This window comes from Taudactylus pleione, unplaced genomic scaffold, assembly GCF_031769625.1.
Source record: "Taudactylus pleione unplaced genomic scaffold, aTauple2 ptg000391l, whole genome shotgun sequence".
NCBI classification, from domain to species: domain Eukaryota; kingdom Metazoa; phylum Chordata; class Amphibia; order Anura; family Myobatrachidae; genus Taudactylus; species Taudactylus pleione.
In genome coordinates, this window is record NW_028284792.1 from 2,486,181 (window position 1) to 2,505,881 (window position 19,701).

The window sequence follows — 19,701 nt, forward strand, 5'->3', positions numbered from 1 at the left end:
TGATGAATGGCCCTAATACTTAATTTCTACAATTGCAGGTGAAAATTTAAATTTTCACCTGCTTTTGTAGAAATTAAGTGGTGATGAATAAACCCCTATAAGGGTAAACTTTGATTTATTATTATTTTAATACAAACATGATGCATAACAGTGCATGCTTTCCAGATTTCCATCTATCACAATTGAAAAAATACATCTCCTGGACAACTTCTAAAATGTGTCAGCCAGTAATATATACATCTTTACATGAGGTCTGACCTCTTGATGACATGCACTGATAGTGATACGTAATACCATTAATAACAGATATTCCTTTAAAACTATTGCTATGTGCTATTATAAACAGACTAAGGGCCTAATTAAGAGGTGGACGCAATGTTAATATTGAATGCAGTGGAGCGTTTTTTTGCAACTGCGCATATAGGCCCTCATTCAGAGCTGTACGCTCTGAGCAGAGCGCACGCTCTGAATGAGGGCCATCCTCCATAACTATGGAGCGTCCTCCTGGACGCTCGTATAGCTGTGGGTCACCACCCACAGCCTATACGAGCGTGCAGTTTGATGGCCGCGATGGTCGTGACCATCGCGACCATCGAAACTGCGTACAAAAGCCTGTGGTTGAGTTTTTCAACCACAAGGCTCGGAGTGATTTTGGCTCTATCAGAGCCAAAATCACTCCCACTGACATCACTAGTGATGTCAGTGGGCCGGCTTCTGACGGGAGGCGTTCCCGTGGGAACGCCCCCGTCAGGGAGGCACGCCCCCGGCACGCCCACCAAAGGGGGCGTGCTGTCAGTCAACATCGACAGCACGCCCCCTTTGAAGAGACACTACGAGCGAAGGAAAGTCCTTCGCTCGTCGCGTCTGGCGCATGCGCACGACGGAGCTCCCTCCGTCGTGCGCATGCTCAGTGCAGAACATCGACCCACTTGCGAGCGGACAGCCGCTCGCGAGTGGGTCTGAATCAGGCCCATAGTGGCAAAAAGGTAGAGACTGTTTGGTTGTGGTAACGGGTGTGGCTACAAAAAGGCAGGCGTATTTTTTGGGCATCTCCTAGTCAGCCATTGCGAATTTGTTTGCAGTTGGACTGGCCTTGGTGTCTTAGTACCTGATGCTGATGTGGACAGTATTGCACAGTCACAGGGAAGCGGCTGTGCAATACCGTACAACTCAAATGGAAATGCAGCTGGAGGTGTCTGTAGGAAATAGATGTCTCCTTTATACATCTGCGATCCAAGTGCTGCGTCCAAAGGTCGCGATAGTCGCAGCCCACAGCCAGTTTGCCTAAGCCGAAGCCTACACAGACTTTCTGTTGGAACTAGTTAGCCGGGTCCAGAACGTCTGTCAAAATTTTGTCAGTCAATTTTTAGTGCCAACTTTATTATTGTCTATGTTTTAACTGTCTAAATTTTGACTACATACCGAAATGACACCTTTTGTATAGTATTATCCATGCCCCTTACAGAGGGCCTGCTCCAGGTGTTTCCACGCCCTGTGCGGAGAGGGACTCCGACGCCCCCTCACATTACAGTATAGAAAATGGGACTGCTAATATGTTTACATATATGAATGCCCTAATCATTGTGAGCTTGATTTGGAGTTGGACGCACGTCCATTTGTGCAGCATGAAAAGGTGACTTGCAGCAAATATGTTGCACTGCATCAATATAAATGTATTTTTACTGCTATACAGGAGTTGTGCTTTTATCTAAATCACGCCAGATTTATTTAGTGAAAAATAAATATTTTGCTGTGTGGACCAATTTGCAGGAAGATTATCAAATAATGAGTAGGTGACCATAGCACATGGACACAGGGCCTAATTCAGACCCACTCGCAAGCGGGTCAATGGTGCCCTAATGCGCATGCGCACGACGGAGGGAGCTCCGTCGTGTGCATGTGCGAGACCTGCATAGCGACGGTCTCGCGCCAAAGGGGGCGTGCTGTTGATGGTGACTGTGGTGGGCGTGCCGGGGGCGTTGCTGCCCTGACGGAGGCATTGCCATGGGAACGCCTTCCGTCTGGAGCCGGCCCCACTGACATCACTAGTGATGTCAGTGGGAGTGCTATTGGCTCTGATAGAGCCAAAAGCACACCTGGGCTTGCGGCAGCGAGACCCTACCACAGGGTCTCGTCGCAAGCCCGATGGTCGCAATGGTCTTGACCATCGTGACCATCTTTTTGGCCGCTCGCATAAGCTGTGGGTGGTCACCCACAGCTATGCGAGCGGCCAGGAGGCCGCTCCGTTTTTAGGTAGAGGGCACTGATTCAGAGCGAGCGCTCTGGTCAGAGCGTCCGGCTCTGAATCAGGCCCACAGTTCAATCCATCATACTAGTCAAAATGTTAATAAGAAACACAAAATGGACCTTTAAAAAAGTCCTGTACTTCCACTTCAGTGCCACGTTTCACTAATTTCAACACTTCTTTCCACACCTAAAATACCACTTGTGCAAGCTTCATTTATATCCTAGAATAATCAGAATTGAGAGGAGACACATGGCTATTTCTGCTCATATAAGTGCACTTAGCCACATCAAATGCACCTGGTTGGTGAATGACTTTTGATGCCATCTGTGAACCCCTCCCCCCCAAAAAAATAAAATAAAAATAAAATAAAAATAAATAAAAGAACAGTCATTTTAGATGAAAGGTGAATCTCTGCGGCCATCTGCTGACAAGGTAAAATATCAGTATCAGTGCCCGCTGTACCCTTGAATTTTGATTAATTATCTTTTTCCTGTAAAAAGAAATCTCAATGTCATGCAGGTGAAATACAAAAGACATGATGGCCACTCAGCCTGCATTTAGCTGGAAGTGCTTGTTTCTCCCTGCGCTGCATTTATTTGTTTCATGTGTTTTAAAACATCTACCATCTAATTTGAAAAGATTACATGCTGACACATTGTTTATCGTTATGTAAAATCTGGTTTCATGTATTTATCAAGAGAAAACTGTATAGCTGTTCTTGTGGAGATTTAGGGCCTGATTCAGAGCTGAACGCTCTGACCAGAGCGCTCGCTCTGAATCAGGGCCCTCCTACCTTTTTTTGGAGCGTCCTCATGGACGCTCGCATAGCTGTGGGTTACCACCCACAGCTATAGTGAGCGTCCATGATGACGGTTGCGATGGTCTTGACCATCGTGACCATCGGGCTTGCGACAGAGACCCTGCGGTAGGGTCTCGCTGCCGCAAGCCCTGGAGTGGTTTTGGCTCTATCAGAGCCAAAATCACTCCCACTGACATCACTAGTGATGTCAGACGGTAGGCGTTCCCATGGGAACGCCTCCGTCTGGCAGGCACGCCCCCGGCACGCCTACCAAAAGGGGGCGTGCTGTCAATCAACATCGACAGCACGCCCCCTTTGGTGCGAGACCCGGAGCGACAGCTTGGCTGTCGCAGTCCGGGTGTGACGCATGCGCACGACGGAGCTCCCTCCGTCGTGCGCATGCGCAGTGGGGCAACATCGAGCCATTTGTGAGCGTCCTTTGCTCACGAACGGGTCTGAATGACCCCCTTAGGCCTTCATTCAGAGGCGGCCGTACGGTCTACGACCGCACGGCCGCCTCGATGTTTGTCAAGTGCGCATGCGCACGAGGGAGCCGGCCCCTTCGTGCGCATGCGTGAGACCTGCTACGACTGACAGCGCCGGTCATAGCGGGTCTCCTTCCAAAGGGGGCGAGCTGTCGATGTTGAAGTACAGCTCGCCCCGTTTGGAAGGCGGGGCCGTGGGGGTGGCAGCCAAAACGGAGGCGTTCCCATGGGAACGTCTACCGTTTGGGGGAGGCCCCACTGACATCACTAGTGATGTCAGTGGAGAGCTTCCGGCTCTGACAGAGCCAGATGCTCTCCGGGGCTTACGACAAGTGAGACCCTACCCTAGGGTCTCGTCGTAAGCCCCGATGGTCACCCTAGCGGTCGTTAAAGCTGTGGGTGTAAACCCACAGCCTAACGACCGAAACAGAGGCGGGCAGTCAGGATTGCAAGCGGCCGCCCAGTTTCTGAGCGACCGCTTGCATTATCCGACCTCCTCTGAATGAGGCCCTTAGAGCTTACCTACATCAGTTAATAAGGGAAACATTGAGGCTAATGCCGAATTGAACGTTTGCCAGCTTGCCTAGCAAATCTAATGTGAATTCACACTGTGCTTACTCAGAGAATGAGCATATGCAACTACAGGAGAGCAGAGCCAAATGCACTCTAAACGCATCTACACTAATGACAGAAGAGGTGGAGTTCTGTAAGGATATGTTTATGCAAATGTGGTGTCACGTTCATGCTATGATGGCCCTCTGTTGAGGGATTGGAAGACGTAGACACAGGTTGAGAAAATAATCTGAGACGAGGGGCCTGGATATATGCCTTCCTCATCCACAAGTACTGGATGTTGGCTAGACCTGACCAAAGGCGCTGAGTCTAACTTACTGGGAGGTGTTCACCTTGGGTTTAAGCTGCACCCAGCAAGCAGGTCACGGCCCTTTGGTCAGGTATCTGACACAAGTGGGAAATGGAAGAACACTATCACAGGGAAAGCACAGAAGAATGATACTGGAAGTTTTGCACTTGGGTGATGTACTGGCTACACACCCTGTTGATCCAGACGCAGGGCTGGCACAGGAGAATGGCACTAGGAGATTGTACTTGGATGATGTACAAAGTACACACACTGAAGCTTCAGATGCAGAACTGGCACAGGAGAATGGTACTAGGAGATTGTACTTGGATAACATAGTGAGTACATACACTGTGGTTCCAGACGCAGAACTAGCACAGGAGGATGACTGTAGGAGATTGTACTCAGATGACGTACTGAGTACATACACTGTGGTTCCAGATGCAGAACTAGCACTGGATGATGACACAAGGAGATAGTACTCGGATGATGTACTGAGTACGCACCCACACTGTGGGTAAACGCTAGGAGAGTATTGCTGGAAGAAAAGAGCTTGGCACCTGGAATGCTGTAACAGCTAGTATACACTGGAAGTAACAACTAGGTACAGGCAACTTCCTGTTGTCTGGAGTCCGGCTAACAGTGGCGTATCTATAATGGGTGCAGTGTGTGCGGGACACACGGACCCCCGGGAGGGCAGGAGGGCCCACACGGCACACACTGCACCCATTTTTTAAAAAAAAACTTACCTGTCCATGGTCCATCGTCGGGTCTCAGCGCTGCTCAGAACACCGGGAAATGGCCACTGCGGCCATTTTCCCGGTGTTCTGTGCATGCGCAGTAGACTCCGGGCACTAGAGTGTGCCCTGAGTCTACTGCGCATGCGTAGAACACTGGAAAATGGCCGCCGTGGCCATTTACCGGCATTCTGCGCATGCCTAGTAGACTCCGGAGCATGCTCTAGTGCCCGCAGTCTACCAAGGCTCTGGTGGCTGGCCAGTCGCGTCAGTCGGCTGCCAGCCACCAGGGAGAGAGGAGGGTGCCCCGCACGGTGAGTGCACACGGGCCCCCTCCTCTCTTAAGACTCCCCTGCCGGCTAAATACCCTAAGGGAGCAGTCCATTGGAGGATAGTGTCAGCTGACAGCAACCAATGCTACCATTGGGTAAAGGGATAATCAGGTGATGTAGACTGTCATGGCGGTAACCGCAGGAACCAAATCATGGAGCAAGCACATAGATGTTCTAGCAGACCCTAGGTATAATCCTCAGCACGTCACTTACCGCCGCACCTGGCGTCTGAACGCTCAAGAGGTCAGGGGAAGCCGGCGCTGAGGTGAGTAACGGCAGATCCTAGGCCGCAACCTGACATGTGGTCCAAGCAGACTAGCACTGAAGCATATATACACCTGTTAAGATGTGCTCCTTTGGCACCTAGGGAAAATGCTAGTACACAATGATGATGACCTAGAGTAAACCATGTACATAGGTGGAGATGTGCGTATCCCTGCAGCACCGCATATGCATGAAAGTACACACAATTCTCTTGAGTAATGTATGCAAATTTTACTACCACATCTGCATCAGCCCCAATGAGATTAAGTTGGATGTTAACATTTTATCTGGTCTGCTGACAAAGTGATTAGTTCCACTACTGATTGGAGAAATTTGCTACAGATTCGCAGCATAGACATCACTTGCTCAAAGTTGATAAAATATGGGGTCGTTAGACCATAGTCTCATATCATTTCACATGGAGATTTAAAACTAATGCTAATAATTGACATACTTTAGACATTTTTTTATCCATCTTTTGGCAAGATAGTATTATTAAATGCTTGTTTTGTAAAGGGAACATCAATGTTGGCGATGTGGCTGGCGTAGGTTCCTTAGTGTCTGAGTCACCACCCTTACTCATTTCTTAGAAGATGGGAGGAAGTGGAGGTGTGGTGGCATCTGATTTTCTGCAGACCCTGAAATATAACTCTGGGCAGTGACAACATAGCTCAAAGCCTCATTAAAATGGAGAAACAGCAGTTGGCAACCACACAGATAAGAAGCTACTGGCTTCTGACCCTCAAAGCCAGGGGCCAGTGCTTAGTATAAGACACAAAGGAGGTAGAAATGTTTATTCTCTCCTTCAGCATTTTAGCGCTGCCTTAAACCATGGCGACTACCTAAGACTGTCTAATAGCAGTGCCCACCCATATTGGTAGAAATAAATACATTGATTGTTGAAAGGCAGGGCCGTAACTAGGGTGGTGCCGTGGAACAGGGCACGGCAGGACAGGGGGCGCTGTTCAGGCCAGTCAATTTTCTGTTTGTTATCATTCTTATTTGTTGCTTCCTCTTATTTTATCCGCAGCATCTCCTGGCCTCCCCTATCTCTTCCCTGTCCCTTCCCCATGAGGCCATGGCCCCTTTTTTGGTTGCGTTATGTCTCTATTTGAAAAATAGGTGGGGGGGGCAATGATATTTCTGGCACAGGGCACCAAAAAGTCTAGTTACGGCTCTGTTGAAAGATATCGTTAGACACCTGGAGGCCACCTCTTAATAAAGTGTATCAGAAGAAACTTCATAATCTTAATCACAGTTTTTTTATTCAGGGCACACAGCAAATGTGAGAATACAGTTTCAATGTTATCAGATGCAAGTTACATGTTCTCACTTCAACAATTTTTAAAGGTCTTACTTAAACAATGTTAAAAGAAGCTACTGTATTTTAGGTCCTCAGACCCAGATATTGTCTTAATTTTCAAAACGAATACTTGTTTAATCGTCACAACTCAAATACAGTATTGTGGATTCCTTTCTAATGACAATTATACCAACATACATTCTAGTGATTAGGCCTAGTTCCTCACATAAATACTCCTAAGACATTGTAAGTTTGTTCCTATTTTTCTATGTAAGTCTTGCAAAATATTAAAGGAAATCCTATTTTATTTGATACATTGAAATTCGTGAATCATTTGAAAGTATTATGTTACGTTCAGAAGAAACTAACTGAGATATTTAGGGGCCTATTTAATAATAATCTTGGAACTGCCGTGATTATTATGGTTCCGTATCGTGGCGGATATTTTCACTTTTAATGAAAATATCCCCGCTATGTACCAAGGTAAACTCACAGGGTCGTCGGTTGCGGTAACCGTTGTCCCTGCGTGTTATATCCCTAGTGTTTTGTGGCAGTCTACTCCGGGGGAAGCTGACACTATGCAAGCACACAGTGTTAGCATCTGCCGCTGGCCGGAAGCTGTGAAAGAGGGATCAGATGATCTGTCTCATGCTCGTAAGCCTCCATAGGTTTAAAGCAGTTCACCCTTCGGAAGATGGTGTAAACTACCAGGGACAAAATCCATTAGCTTTTTGGAGTTTGGTACATAGGGGTGAGATCATAGTCCCCATTGATAATAAAAGGGACTGTGATCTATAGTGCTAATTAGCATTCAGCCGGAGTCTTCTGTGCAATTTCCTGCATTGTGAAATAAGGCCCTGATTCAGAGCCGGACGCTCTGTCAGAGCGCTCGCTCTGAATCAGGGCCGTCCTTCTTCATTTTTAGAGCGGTCTCCTGGCCGCTCGTATAGCTGTGGGTGACCACCCACAGCTATAGCGAGCGGCCAGGAAGATGGTCGCGATGGTCAAGACCATCGCGACCATCGGGCTTGCGACGAGACCCTTGTGGTAGGGTCTCGTTGCCGCAAGCCCTGGAGCGCTTTCGGCTCTATCAGAGCCGAGAGCACTCCCACTGACATCACTTGTTCCCATGGGAACGCCTCCGTCTGGGCAGCCACGCCCCCGGCACGCCCACCAAAGGGGGCGTGCTGTCACTCACCATTGACAGCACGCCCCCTTTGTAGTGAGACCCGGAGCGACGGCTTGCCCGTTGCTATCCGGGTCCCGCGCATGCGCATGACGGAGCCGCCTCGATCGTGCACATGCGCACTGGGCCAACATCGACCCGCTTGTGAGCACTCAGCGCTCGTGAGCGGGTCTGAATCAGGCCCTAAGTACATAACAATTCATAAAATTATGCAGAAACTGCAGTTTCTACATAATTTTATGAAAAAAGCTTGATACATAGTATCTATAATGGGTGCAAGGTGTGCGGGGCACACAGGCCCACACTGCACACCCTACACACATACTTCCAAATACTAACCTCTCCAATGTCCCACGCCGGCTGGAGAGGCGCTACACAGAACTCCTGGAAAGTAGCTGCAGCGGCCACTCTCCCGGCAGTCTGCGCATGCGCAGTAGGGAAATCGCCGGGAAAATTGCATGGCCATACTGCACATGCACAGTAGACTCCAGGCTCAGACTAGTGCCTTGAGTCTACTGAATGTGTCAGTATGCTGCGGCCGCTGGAGGGACAGGAGGGGGCCCCGGATGGTGAGTGAACATGGGCCCCCTCCTCTCTAAATACGCCCCTGTATATATACACTATATATATATATATATATATATATATATATATATATATATATATAGCTCTCAAACACTCCGTAAATAACAACCAACATTTAAAATAACATTGTCACTATGATCCCTAGGTCATAACACCTTCATCCATTAATAAAAAAGTAATTTTTCAGAAAATTGTTACATAACATCTTCATCCACTCCCCTTATTCAATTTATCATTAAAATCAAATCTATGATTCTTATTTTGTATACAATATATCAAAGGTTTTATATCTTTATTTTCTTTTACAGGTCTATTTAAATACATGTCTTTATATATATATATATATATATATATATATATATATATATATATATATATACTGTATATCTGCTTGGTGGGTGTTACAATATTGGTATTAACAGTTTTCAAAGTATAAATGTATGCCAATATAATTTCATATACCCTAAATTTCACAAAGCTGAGATTCCAATGTATCATTTGTTGTAATTTTCATTACAGTGCTTCAAAATGTATGCAGGACCTGTCAGCAGTGTATGATGCAATGAGTGATTCTCTGCCTTTGATCATCCCTGATGATTATAGTTCTGTAAAAGAATTGTCTGACTTACGTACGATCTGTGGTACAGTGCTGGAGCAACTTCCGCCATTGGTACAGGTAAGTAAAAGTGCAAAATCCAAGAATACTTAACTGACTTATTTAATGAAGTAGATTAAGTAGACATCTGATGTAAAGGCATATGTTTCATAAAATGTAAGCTTAAAACTTTCATCTTCTTTTTGTAGATTGATGCTCTACATCCATCTTTTAAAATGGTTTTCTCCACTAATAATGGAACTGGAGAAGATTATATTAGTAAACACATTCTTTTCCAGGTAACGTGCATTACATTGCCGCTGAGCTTAATATATGGTACTAGTTAGCTATGGAAAACTCTGGGGTCACCTACAGTAAAATTCGAAGATTCAGATTTCTGAGAATAAACGGAGAATCCTGAATTATAGGTTTTCTGTAAATTGTGAGGTTGTGAGGTAGTGAGTGGATTGAAACTGCTTCAAAGCTTTAAAGAGCTTGGACTATTGCACTAGTCTTCCTGGCATTAAGAGTAATTCACTGTCTGCAAAATATGCAGCCACATAGCTTACGTAATTGATTGTTAATGTTTGAATAACAAGAATAACAGAATTGTCCCTAAAAAACATTGGGCCTGATTCAGACCCACTCGCGAGCGGCTGTCCGCTCGCAAGTGGGTCGATGGTCTGCACTGAGCATGCGCACGACGGAGGGAGCTCCGTCGTGCGCATGCGCCAGACACGACGAGCGAAGGACTTTCCTTCGCTCGTTGTGTCCGATCAAAGGGGGCGTGCTGTCAATGTTGATTGACAGCACGCCCCCTTTGGTGGGCGTGCCGGGGGCGTGCCTCCCTGACGGGGGCGTTCCCACGGGAACGCCTCCCGTCAGAAGCCGGCCCACTGACATCACTAGTGATGTCAGTGGGAGTGATTTTGGCTCTGATAGAGCCAAAATCACTCCGGAGCTTGCGGTTGAAAACCTCAACCGCAGGCTCCGGCTCGCAATTTCGATGGTCGCGATGGTCACGACCATCGCGGCCATCAAAATGCACGCTCGTATAGCCTGTGGGTGGTGACCCACAGCTATACGAGCGTCCAGGAGGACGCTCCATGAAAATGGAGCCCGGCCCTCATGCAGAGCGTGCGCTCTGCTCAGAGCGTACGGCTCTGAATGAGGGCCATTGTTTCAAATAAATTGCACATAATCTTGTGTTTACATGTGGGTGAAATTCCAAGCACATTGCTGCACTTATCAGCAAAACCATGATCTTCCTGGCTTGATATGCTGGGCCTTGTACTAGTACAGAGTCAGATTTATGATATCACAAAATAACTTGCCTTTTTCCAGGTTTGTTGAGAAATATCATTGGTTGCTAGAAATCTAATGCTGGGTACACACAGGCCCTGATTCAGAGCCGGACGCTCTGACCAGAGCGCTCGCTCTGAATCAGGGCCGTCCTATTTAAATTTGGAGCGGCCTTTTGGATACTCGCATAGCTGTGGGTTACCACCCACAGCTTATGCGAGCGTCCATGATGATGGTCGCGATGGTCAAGACCATCGCGACCATCGGGCTTGCGACGAGACCCTGCGGTAGGGTCTCGCTGCCGCAAGCCCTGGAGTGATTTTGGCTCTATCAGAGCCAAAATCACTCCCACTGACATCACTAGTGATGTCAGTGGGGCCGGACCCAGACGGTAGGCGTTCCCATGGGAATGCCTCCGTCTGGCAGCCACGCCCCCGGCACGCCCACCAAAGGGGGCGTGCTGTCAATCACCATCGACAGCACATCCCCTTTGGTCCGAGACCCGGAGCGACAGCTTGGCTGTCGCTCTCCAGGTCTCTCGCATGCGCACGACGGAGCTCCCTCCGTCGTGCGCATGCACATTTGGGTACCATCGACCCGCTTGCGAGCATCCTGTGCTCGCGAGCGGGTCTGAATGAGACCCACAGAACGATCGTCAGCGATAACAATATCTCTGAACGATCTCCCTTTAAAAATCCTGCTGTGTTGGATGCACGATATTGGTCATTCACACACCAAAAAACCACCAATGACCCACGATTAACGATCGCAGACCCTTATGGAGAGGTAACGATATCGTCCAGGTTGGCCGGCATGCATGGACGATGGTCGATATCATTATCGTCCAGCGGGAGCGTGCATCATTGGTCGTTCATTGCATACACACAGAACGATATGAACAATATATCGTTGAATGATATATCGTTATCGTTCATATCGTTGAAAAATATTGTTCCATGATGTAGTGTTAGACACATTTTTTTCACAAAACGAGGCATAAAATGTGCCTAAATAAGAGATGCATGTTATACAGTAGGCCTTATCTCAAGATGCATCTAGCTCTGCATTGTCAGCATATGCAGCGGTTTTACGCTAGGACAGAAACAGGTAGACGCCATGAGATAACTAGTATATGACAATAGAAAAGGGTGGAGCTGTGTTATTTCTCTTTGTTATAACACTGAATGGCTTCTCTATAATAGTGAAACTAATATTATTAATATTATACATACCACTTGCAAAGAATAATCAGTTTACCATATTTGTGCAAAATAGCGCAAACTATATTTTCAATCAATCTTTCGTAATATATATTAACATATAGATGGTATTAACACATATTAACACATAATCAACATTGCATGTTTCATAACTACAGTATGTATAATTACTCTGTGTGTTGTGTAGTATGTGCATGTAAATGTATATGTATAATCTATCTGAATTTCATGTGGTCGGCGGGTGGGACAAGGGCCGCCATTAGAAACTGTGACGCCTAGTACAGATGATATAGGCAATACCCCACCCCCTCAGTCTTCTCCCCCCAGCCTCTGACTCGGTGTATGCAGAAATGCAACATGGAACCCAAAAAAAGGGGCAGCTTTATTTAGAAACAGGTCTGGTGGCAAAGAATGACCGACAGATATTTTATCTGATGAGCTGAAAACATCAGATACTGTGGCCTTATATTGTGAGATATGTCAGTGTATAGGCCTCGATATCTGCATTCATCCCCTGAGGAGGAGACATTTCCCCATTCCTCCCCTGTGAAGGAAAAGGGGAAATGTTGGGTGGGTGACCGGATGTAGCAGCACTTATACTGCCAGATGCAGACGACAAATAATTGGATTTCTGCATGTCCATTAGACTGATAATTACTGCTGGGTCGCGGCAAAACACTGTTCAATTAGCTAGGCGATCAGCTGATTATCCACTAATCAGGCAAATTATTTAACAATGTTTGCCCAGAATATGATGGGGACCAACTGCCAGCCCATCGCCAACAACTCCTACACCTTGACCGATGGTGCCGCTGAACCCATTGGGGTAAAAATCAGCCTAAGCCATGTATTGGCGGGAAGAACACCATGATAACTACCCAAAGACAGCTACGCAGGGCCGGCGCCATCATTAAGCAGCTTTAGGCAGTCGTATAGGGCGCCGGCCTCTGGAGAGTGGCGCTGAGAACGCCAAACTAACGAGTGAAGGATGTCTCTGATAGAGACACCCTTCTTTCACACTGAGCTGGAGGTAGCCACGGGTGTAATCGCCGCCACTGTCACTTCATATGCTCTCATTGCACTGGTCACTGCCAGTGACAGTTCTCAGCTAGCCTGCTGCATCTGCCTTAGTTGTCAGCGCTGTGACATGTGCTGTTTACATGCGTCGGCGCCCACCCCTTGGACGGCCGGGCTCACACCTCTCCATATCTCCTCATTCCTCCACCACTTTGGAAAATAAGATGAGGAGCAGCCAGGTACTGTACTGTGAGAATCAAAATCTCATACACTCCATACAGGGCCGGTTCTAGACGTTGTGGAGCTCAGGGCAAAAGTTCACAGTTGCGCTCCCACCCACCCAAAAAAATAACTTTTTTAGATGGCGTTCCTCTGCGCACGCTGAAAGCGCACGTGCTTCCAGAAAGGGTGCGCGTCCTTGCGGAACACCCCCAATTCATCACACTGTGGGGCGTGCCCAGCACTTATGAAGGTACTGGGCTTCCCCCAAGCTCTCCTCTCGTGGCGAATAATTGCCATGTGCAGTAATGTGCCTTACAGAGTAATGCCCTTTATAAACACATTATGCCACATGCAGTAATGCCCTTTATAACACATTATGCCACACACAGTAATGGCCTTTATAACCCATTATGCCACATGCAGTAATGCCCTGTATAACACATTATGCCACACACAGTAATGCCCTTTATAACACATTATGCCACACGCAGTAGTGCCCTTTATAACACATTTATGCCACACGCTGTAATCCCCTTTATAACACATTATGCCACACACAGTAATTCCCTTTATAATACAGTATCCCCAATTCAAATTACGCCACACATTAGTGCCTTATTCATGTTATGACACAAAGTGGTGCCCCTTTTACACAATGCCCAAATTAGTGCCCCTTATACACAGTGCCCACAGTAGTAGTGCCCCTAATACAATGCCCACAGTAGTGGTGCCCCTTATAGAATGCTCACAGCAGTGGTGCCCCTTACACAATGGCCCCGGTAGTGGTGCCCCCATGCAGTGCCCTCATTAGTAGTGCCTGCAGTGGTAATGCCCCCATTGGTAATGCCCACAGTGTTAATGGCCCCATTGGTAAAGTCCCCTATAGTAGTGCTCCCATTGGTAATGCCCCCAATAGTAGTGCCCACAGTAGTAATGCCCCCTATAGTAGTGCCCCCTATAGTAGTACCCAAAGTAGTAATGCCCCCTATAGTAGTGCCCACAGTTGTAATGCCCCCATTAGTACTGCCCCTATAGTTGTGCCTACAGTAGTAAAACCCCCTATATTAATGCCCCCTTATAGTCGTGCCCCAGTAGTAATTCCCTATAGCCATGCCCCTATAGTAATCCCCCTATAGCCATGCCCCCAGTAGTAATGCCCCCCTATAGCCATGCCCCCCTATAGCCATGCCTCCAGTAGTAATCCCCCCTATAGCCATGCCCCCAGTAGTAATGCCCCCTTACAGCAATGCCCCCTTATAGCTATGCCCCCATGCCTCCCTTCTGAAAAAGAAAAAATACAATTGAAATACAAACACAATACTTACCTTAGGCCCCGCTCCGGCGTCCGCTGCCGTCCGGTCCGACCGCAGCTCCACCACGGATCTATGGAAGAGACGTCATGACATCCCTCCCATAGTGCTCTCTGCTGGAGCCGGAACTCAGGAGTGAGCTCCGGCTCCATGGATCTATGGGGGAGACGTCATGACGTCACTAGGGATCCATTCATAAAAATGTTTTATTAAATCACAAACAATTCACACAAATCATTGTATATAAAATTAATACTTTCTATTTACACAGTTATGCAAGACAGAGGGGTCTGCTGGTCTCTGCTGCAGAACATAAACAAATAAAATAAAATGGGCGGGGGGCAGTGGGCTGAAGATTTACCTTGGGAGGCTAGAAACCTTGCACCAGCTCTGCAGCCACGGCTACTATTCTTTCCCACTCTCACAATAAAACCAACAACTAAAATAAGGTTGTAGGGAGGAAAGCAAAAAGAGATAGAAAGTCTAACTACACAGCGATATAAGACCTAACCCACACCCCTAACTCCACCCTGAACAAAACATCCACTGTAAGATCTGCCCGGCCACACAAAAACACCCTTTCACTGACAGAAATGCTGAATAAAGCACACTGACCCAGCCTAATCCACTTCAGCTATATGAAATGCCTTACGTAATACTACTAAACACATAAATATTTTTTTTAAAGACTACACAAAAGTTGTTTATTGAAGGAATAAAGCTATTTATTTATTTTCCAAATGTTTAGGTATTATTCTTCTGAGGTTTCTGCTGATCACGTTACAAACGTGCACACGCATTGCGCCATGCGATTACCCGCAGCATATGCTACGGTATGCTATGGCGCGCACTGCGATTGCACCATGCAATCCTATGGAGGCACGGGTGCGAACGCAGTGCCCGCATCTGCTCGCTGGCGCACACCTTGCTCCATGCATGGCATGATGTGTCCTGCTATATTGTTGCTGCGTAGGCAGCAAATCTGTAAAGTGTAACCTTCAGGAGTTATTGTGGGCGAAAGCAGGGTTGTAGATGACGATAACCCTTTGAAGTGAGAAAAAGTCCAAATGATTTATTAAATAAATAAATTGTGCTTTCCTGCCATCTTTACAATCAGCTTTGTGGCAATGAACATGGTCTTGCCTCTGTTTGTCCAAGTTACTTCTTATTGGTACCAGCTGTGGGAAGGGGAGTCAAAGAAACAGTTGGGGCTGGAGGCAGAAGAAAGGGAAGGGTGAAGGGGGGAGGGGGTCAGAGGAACATATGGGGAGGCACAGAGCCATCGAGAGCTAACAAGACCCTGGGGTGTGTGGCCAAATTGGAGAGGTGTGGCCGCACCCCCCCCAAACACAAAACTTTAAAAAATACTATGGTGCTACAACATTTGCCCCCCTCAACAATGTCCTCTCAGCAGCTGACTCAACCCCCACTGGACCCCTACAACAAGTCCGGGCTTGTGTAATCAGTATCCATTCCCCCCTCTCGGCACCCCTAGGGAGTGGTTAGCCACAGGCACACTTGGAGTCAGAGGCACAGTTGGGGGGAGGGAGTCAGAGGCACACTTAGGAAGGAGGGTACAGGGACACACCTGGGGAGGGGGGTCAGAGGAACACTCTTGGAGGGGGGTTCAGAAGCACACTTGGTTAGAGGGGTCAGAGGCAAACTTAGGGAGGGATGGGACAGGTGAACACTTGGGGAAGGATGGGGGTCACATAAACTTTTGGGGAGAATGGGGGCAGAGGCACACTTGGAGAGGGAGTCTAGTCAGATAAAAATTTGGAGAGGCACACATGGGAAAATTCTGCATGCATGCCTCTATTAGCGTGGAAGCAGCAGTATGACAGGCATGGTACAATTGAAGCATTAATTTGGTGGAGGAGAAGAAAAAAGGATGAAGCCTCCTATGAAAGGTGGTCCAAGGAAACACTGCTTCCATTCCTGCATTTGAATTTGGTTCTGCAGCTGCCGCTGATCTCTGTCAGCATCTGACATGGGGTCCTGCAGTGCACTGATGATCGTGGCAGCTGGCTGTGATCCCAGGCCCCGTACATTAGAAACACCTGTACCTACCTGATGGCGGCCCTGGGTGGGAGGGTAAATCTATTGTGCATGTGAAAAGGAGAAGAAGCTGTATGCTGCACTTTTGTGAAAAGAGGGTTATTCTCTTAACTTATTAAAATATTTTACACCTTAAACTACCAATGGACACACTTTGCTGCAGAACTCCATATTTTAAGTTTAAATTTCTATACAGCAGACCTCACCAGTTCCCAACGTGGTGCCCCCTTACATAGGCAAACGCAGGGGGGTTTCCGTCTGCCTGGAAACCCCCCTCCCCAGCCAACACCATGACCACAATAGAAATAGTAATATAATAGAATGTTACTAGTGCTGCATGTTGTTCTCAGTATCACAAATGAAATAATTAGCACCACCTGTTGATCTTTTAAAATGTGTCAGCCAGTAATAAATACACCTGTGCACCAACTAGAAGATGTGGAAAACATACACTGTTAGGGGTGCACTGCTATAGACCATCTATAGGGTTTACTATTAATACTGCATAATCATACACTATCCAGTACATAAAGAGACCGATATGTAGATATATGTCCAGGGCAGTGCTAGGTTATTCTGCTGCTCCCCCAGACAATGGATTTGCCCCAGTGCTCTGGAATGGTGCTCACATCTGACATAAAAACATTCAGCTCAGGCAGGATGATCCTACTGCCGCATCTAATGGCTTACTGTGATCGCTGGTTCTGTAAATGCTGGAACTATGACACACAATACACTTTGTAACATATTAAAGCTGGATGAGTGCTAATTATGCCCTATTCATGGACTGACCACACTCGCTCTAAAATCAAGCATTTGGAAACCCCCCTCTAGAAATCCTGCACAGCGGTGTATCTAGGGATCCGAGCTCCCCTGGCAAGGTAATGGACTGGCGCCCCCCTCCCCCCATCATTTCAGGTAGTGCCCCCCCCAGTAGTAGTCCCCCCTATGCAGTGCCCCCAGTAGTAGTCCGCCTATACAGTGCCTCCAGTAGTAGTCCACCTTATGCAGTGCCCCCAGTAGTAGTCCCACTATACAGTGCCCCCAGTAGTAGTCCACCCTATGCAGTACCCCCAGTAATAGTACCCCTTATGCATTGCCCCCAGTAATAGTCCCCCTATACAGTGCCCCCAGTAGTAGTCCCCCTATACAGTGCCCCCAGTAGTAGTCCTCCTATACAGTGCCCCCAGTAGTAGTCCCCCCTATACAGTGCCCCCAGTAGCGGCCATCCCACCCATAATGTGGCCCCAGTAGCGGCCCCCACAATACAGTGCCCCCTGCAGCATCCATCCCCCCCATAACATGCCCCCAGTAGCGGCCACCCCCTTTTCAGTGCCCCCTAGTAGCCACACTCCCCCACTGTGCTGTGCCAGAAAAGAAAAAAAAGCAACTTACCTGATCCCCGCTCCTGCCGACGACCGCTGCTGTCCACTCCTCTGGGCCCGCTCTTGCTCTGCACTATGGGATGGGAGAGATGTCATGATGTCTCTCCCATCACCTGCTACGGGGGGGAGCTGGAAGACGGAGCTCATGAGTGAGCTTCTGCCGGCTCCCTCCGTGGATGTAGCAGACAATGAGAGTCTGTCTGACTCTTATTGGCTGGCTGCTATAACAAACAGACAGCCACCGCTGGTGGCTGTGTGTTTGTATACTGTGTAGGGCAGACCACTCTCACTGCAGTCTGCCCTACACTTGGTGCCTGGGGGACTAGCGGGGTAGTCCACCTATTGGCTGCTTGTGGCACTGCTGGACGGTGCTCCCCCTTTGACCGGCACCCCTGGCAAGTGCCATCCTGGCCAATGGGTAGATACGCCCCTGATCCTGCGTTTGTCACTGCCTTATGCTCACAGTGTATCTGCATAAACCTCCATCTCTGCACAGTCCTTGTGGAGAATAAGGGAGATGTGTGCTGTGTTAGAGAGAATAACTTTCTCATAAAACCCTCTTGCAAACATTAAATGAAGCAAGTAATTATCCATACTTTTCTGTAGTTCACCTTACATACAGTATACTTAAGATACAGATTACAATTCGTAATAAGTACAGGAAACAGAACTCCATTAACTAACCATTAACTAGTCATAATTTCAGATACAATCATATCTCCATTAAATTTACCTAATCACAAAACACAATCCAGACATGGTGTTGTTTTGTCCAGCCCAGATTATTATATATTGTGCTCATATTAAACCACAATACACCTAACGCAATCACACCGCAAATTACCCATAAATTTTAACATCAAACTCTAAGGGGTCAATTAAATTAAGCACGATAAGATCTCGCCCACAAGTAAGTGTAGATTTTATTTGCAGCCCCATAGGTCTACATACAAAAATCCATGGGTCCAGGGCGCATTTGGGCTGCGATTGGCTGCAAGGGGGGTCAGTTCAGCTGGCGTTTCTATATAATTGAATTGATCTCTAAGATTAATTGTATTGTACCACAATACACCAGGCCTTTTATAACAAATTGAGAAATTGCAAATTAATAGTACAGGGGTAGGCAATGTGTGGCACTCCAACTGCTGTGGAACTACATATCCCAGCATGGCATGCCACAGTTTTGCTTTTGTAGTAGTTTCACAGCACCTGGAGTGTCACACATTGCCTACCCCTATTATAGTACATGCTTACTACTACAACAGGTAAGTTTAGTAAATTGCAGAGCACACATACAGTATTATCACTGAGAACAAGACTACAAATCATATCACCATATAAATACATAGCCAGTCCTCCACACATAACACTATAAACTGTCCAATACCATACTCAGCCTTGTGGGGAATCCATATGGAGGGGGTGAGGAAAGAAATATGCTCTGCAACCTCTGCAGCCTGCCAAGTATGTGTGCATGCCAGTTTGGATGGATTCATCTCTTTTTTTTTTTATGTAAGTGCTAGCCCCCCTACTGTCCGACTTTTGGTGGGACAGTCCCGTCTTTCAAGTACTGTCGAGCCGTTCCACCCATGAAGGGGGGGGGTGTTGGGAAGTTGGGGGGAGCTCTGCATTTGTATGCGCACGGAATCTAAATAGTACAGGGCTGAGCCTAAAGGCAGCCCAGTGGCACAGGTAGTATTGGGCATGCCCCCTGAGTGGCAGAAATAGGGATGTGCGCGAGGCGCAGTGGACAGTAACAGGAAACAGAGCAGAATGGATAACAATTATACATGT

At 47.4% G+C, this 19,701-nt stretch overlaps 1 protein-coding gene across 1 annotated transcript in view; it reads left to right on the forward strand.

Annotated features, from left to right (window-relative positions):
- LOC148507539 (uncharacterized) overlaps nucleotides 1-19,701 on the forward strand; it is a 662,982-nt gene that overhangs the window by 521,826 nt on the left and 121,455 nt on the right. The window contains exons 92-93 of the mRNA XM_088445856.1: nucleotides 9,318-9,474; nucleotides 9,603-9,692. Coding sequence (XP_088301982.1) covers nucleotides 9,318-9,474; nucleotides 9,603-9,692 — 247 coding nt within the window. The remainder of the gene's footprint in view (nucleotides 1-9,317; nucleotides 9,475-9,602; nucleotides 9,693-19,701) is intronic.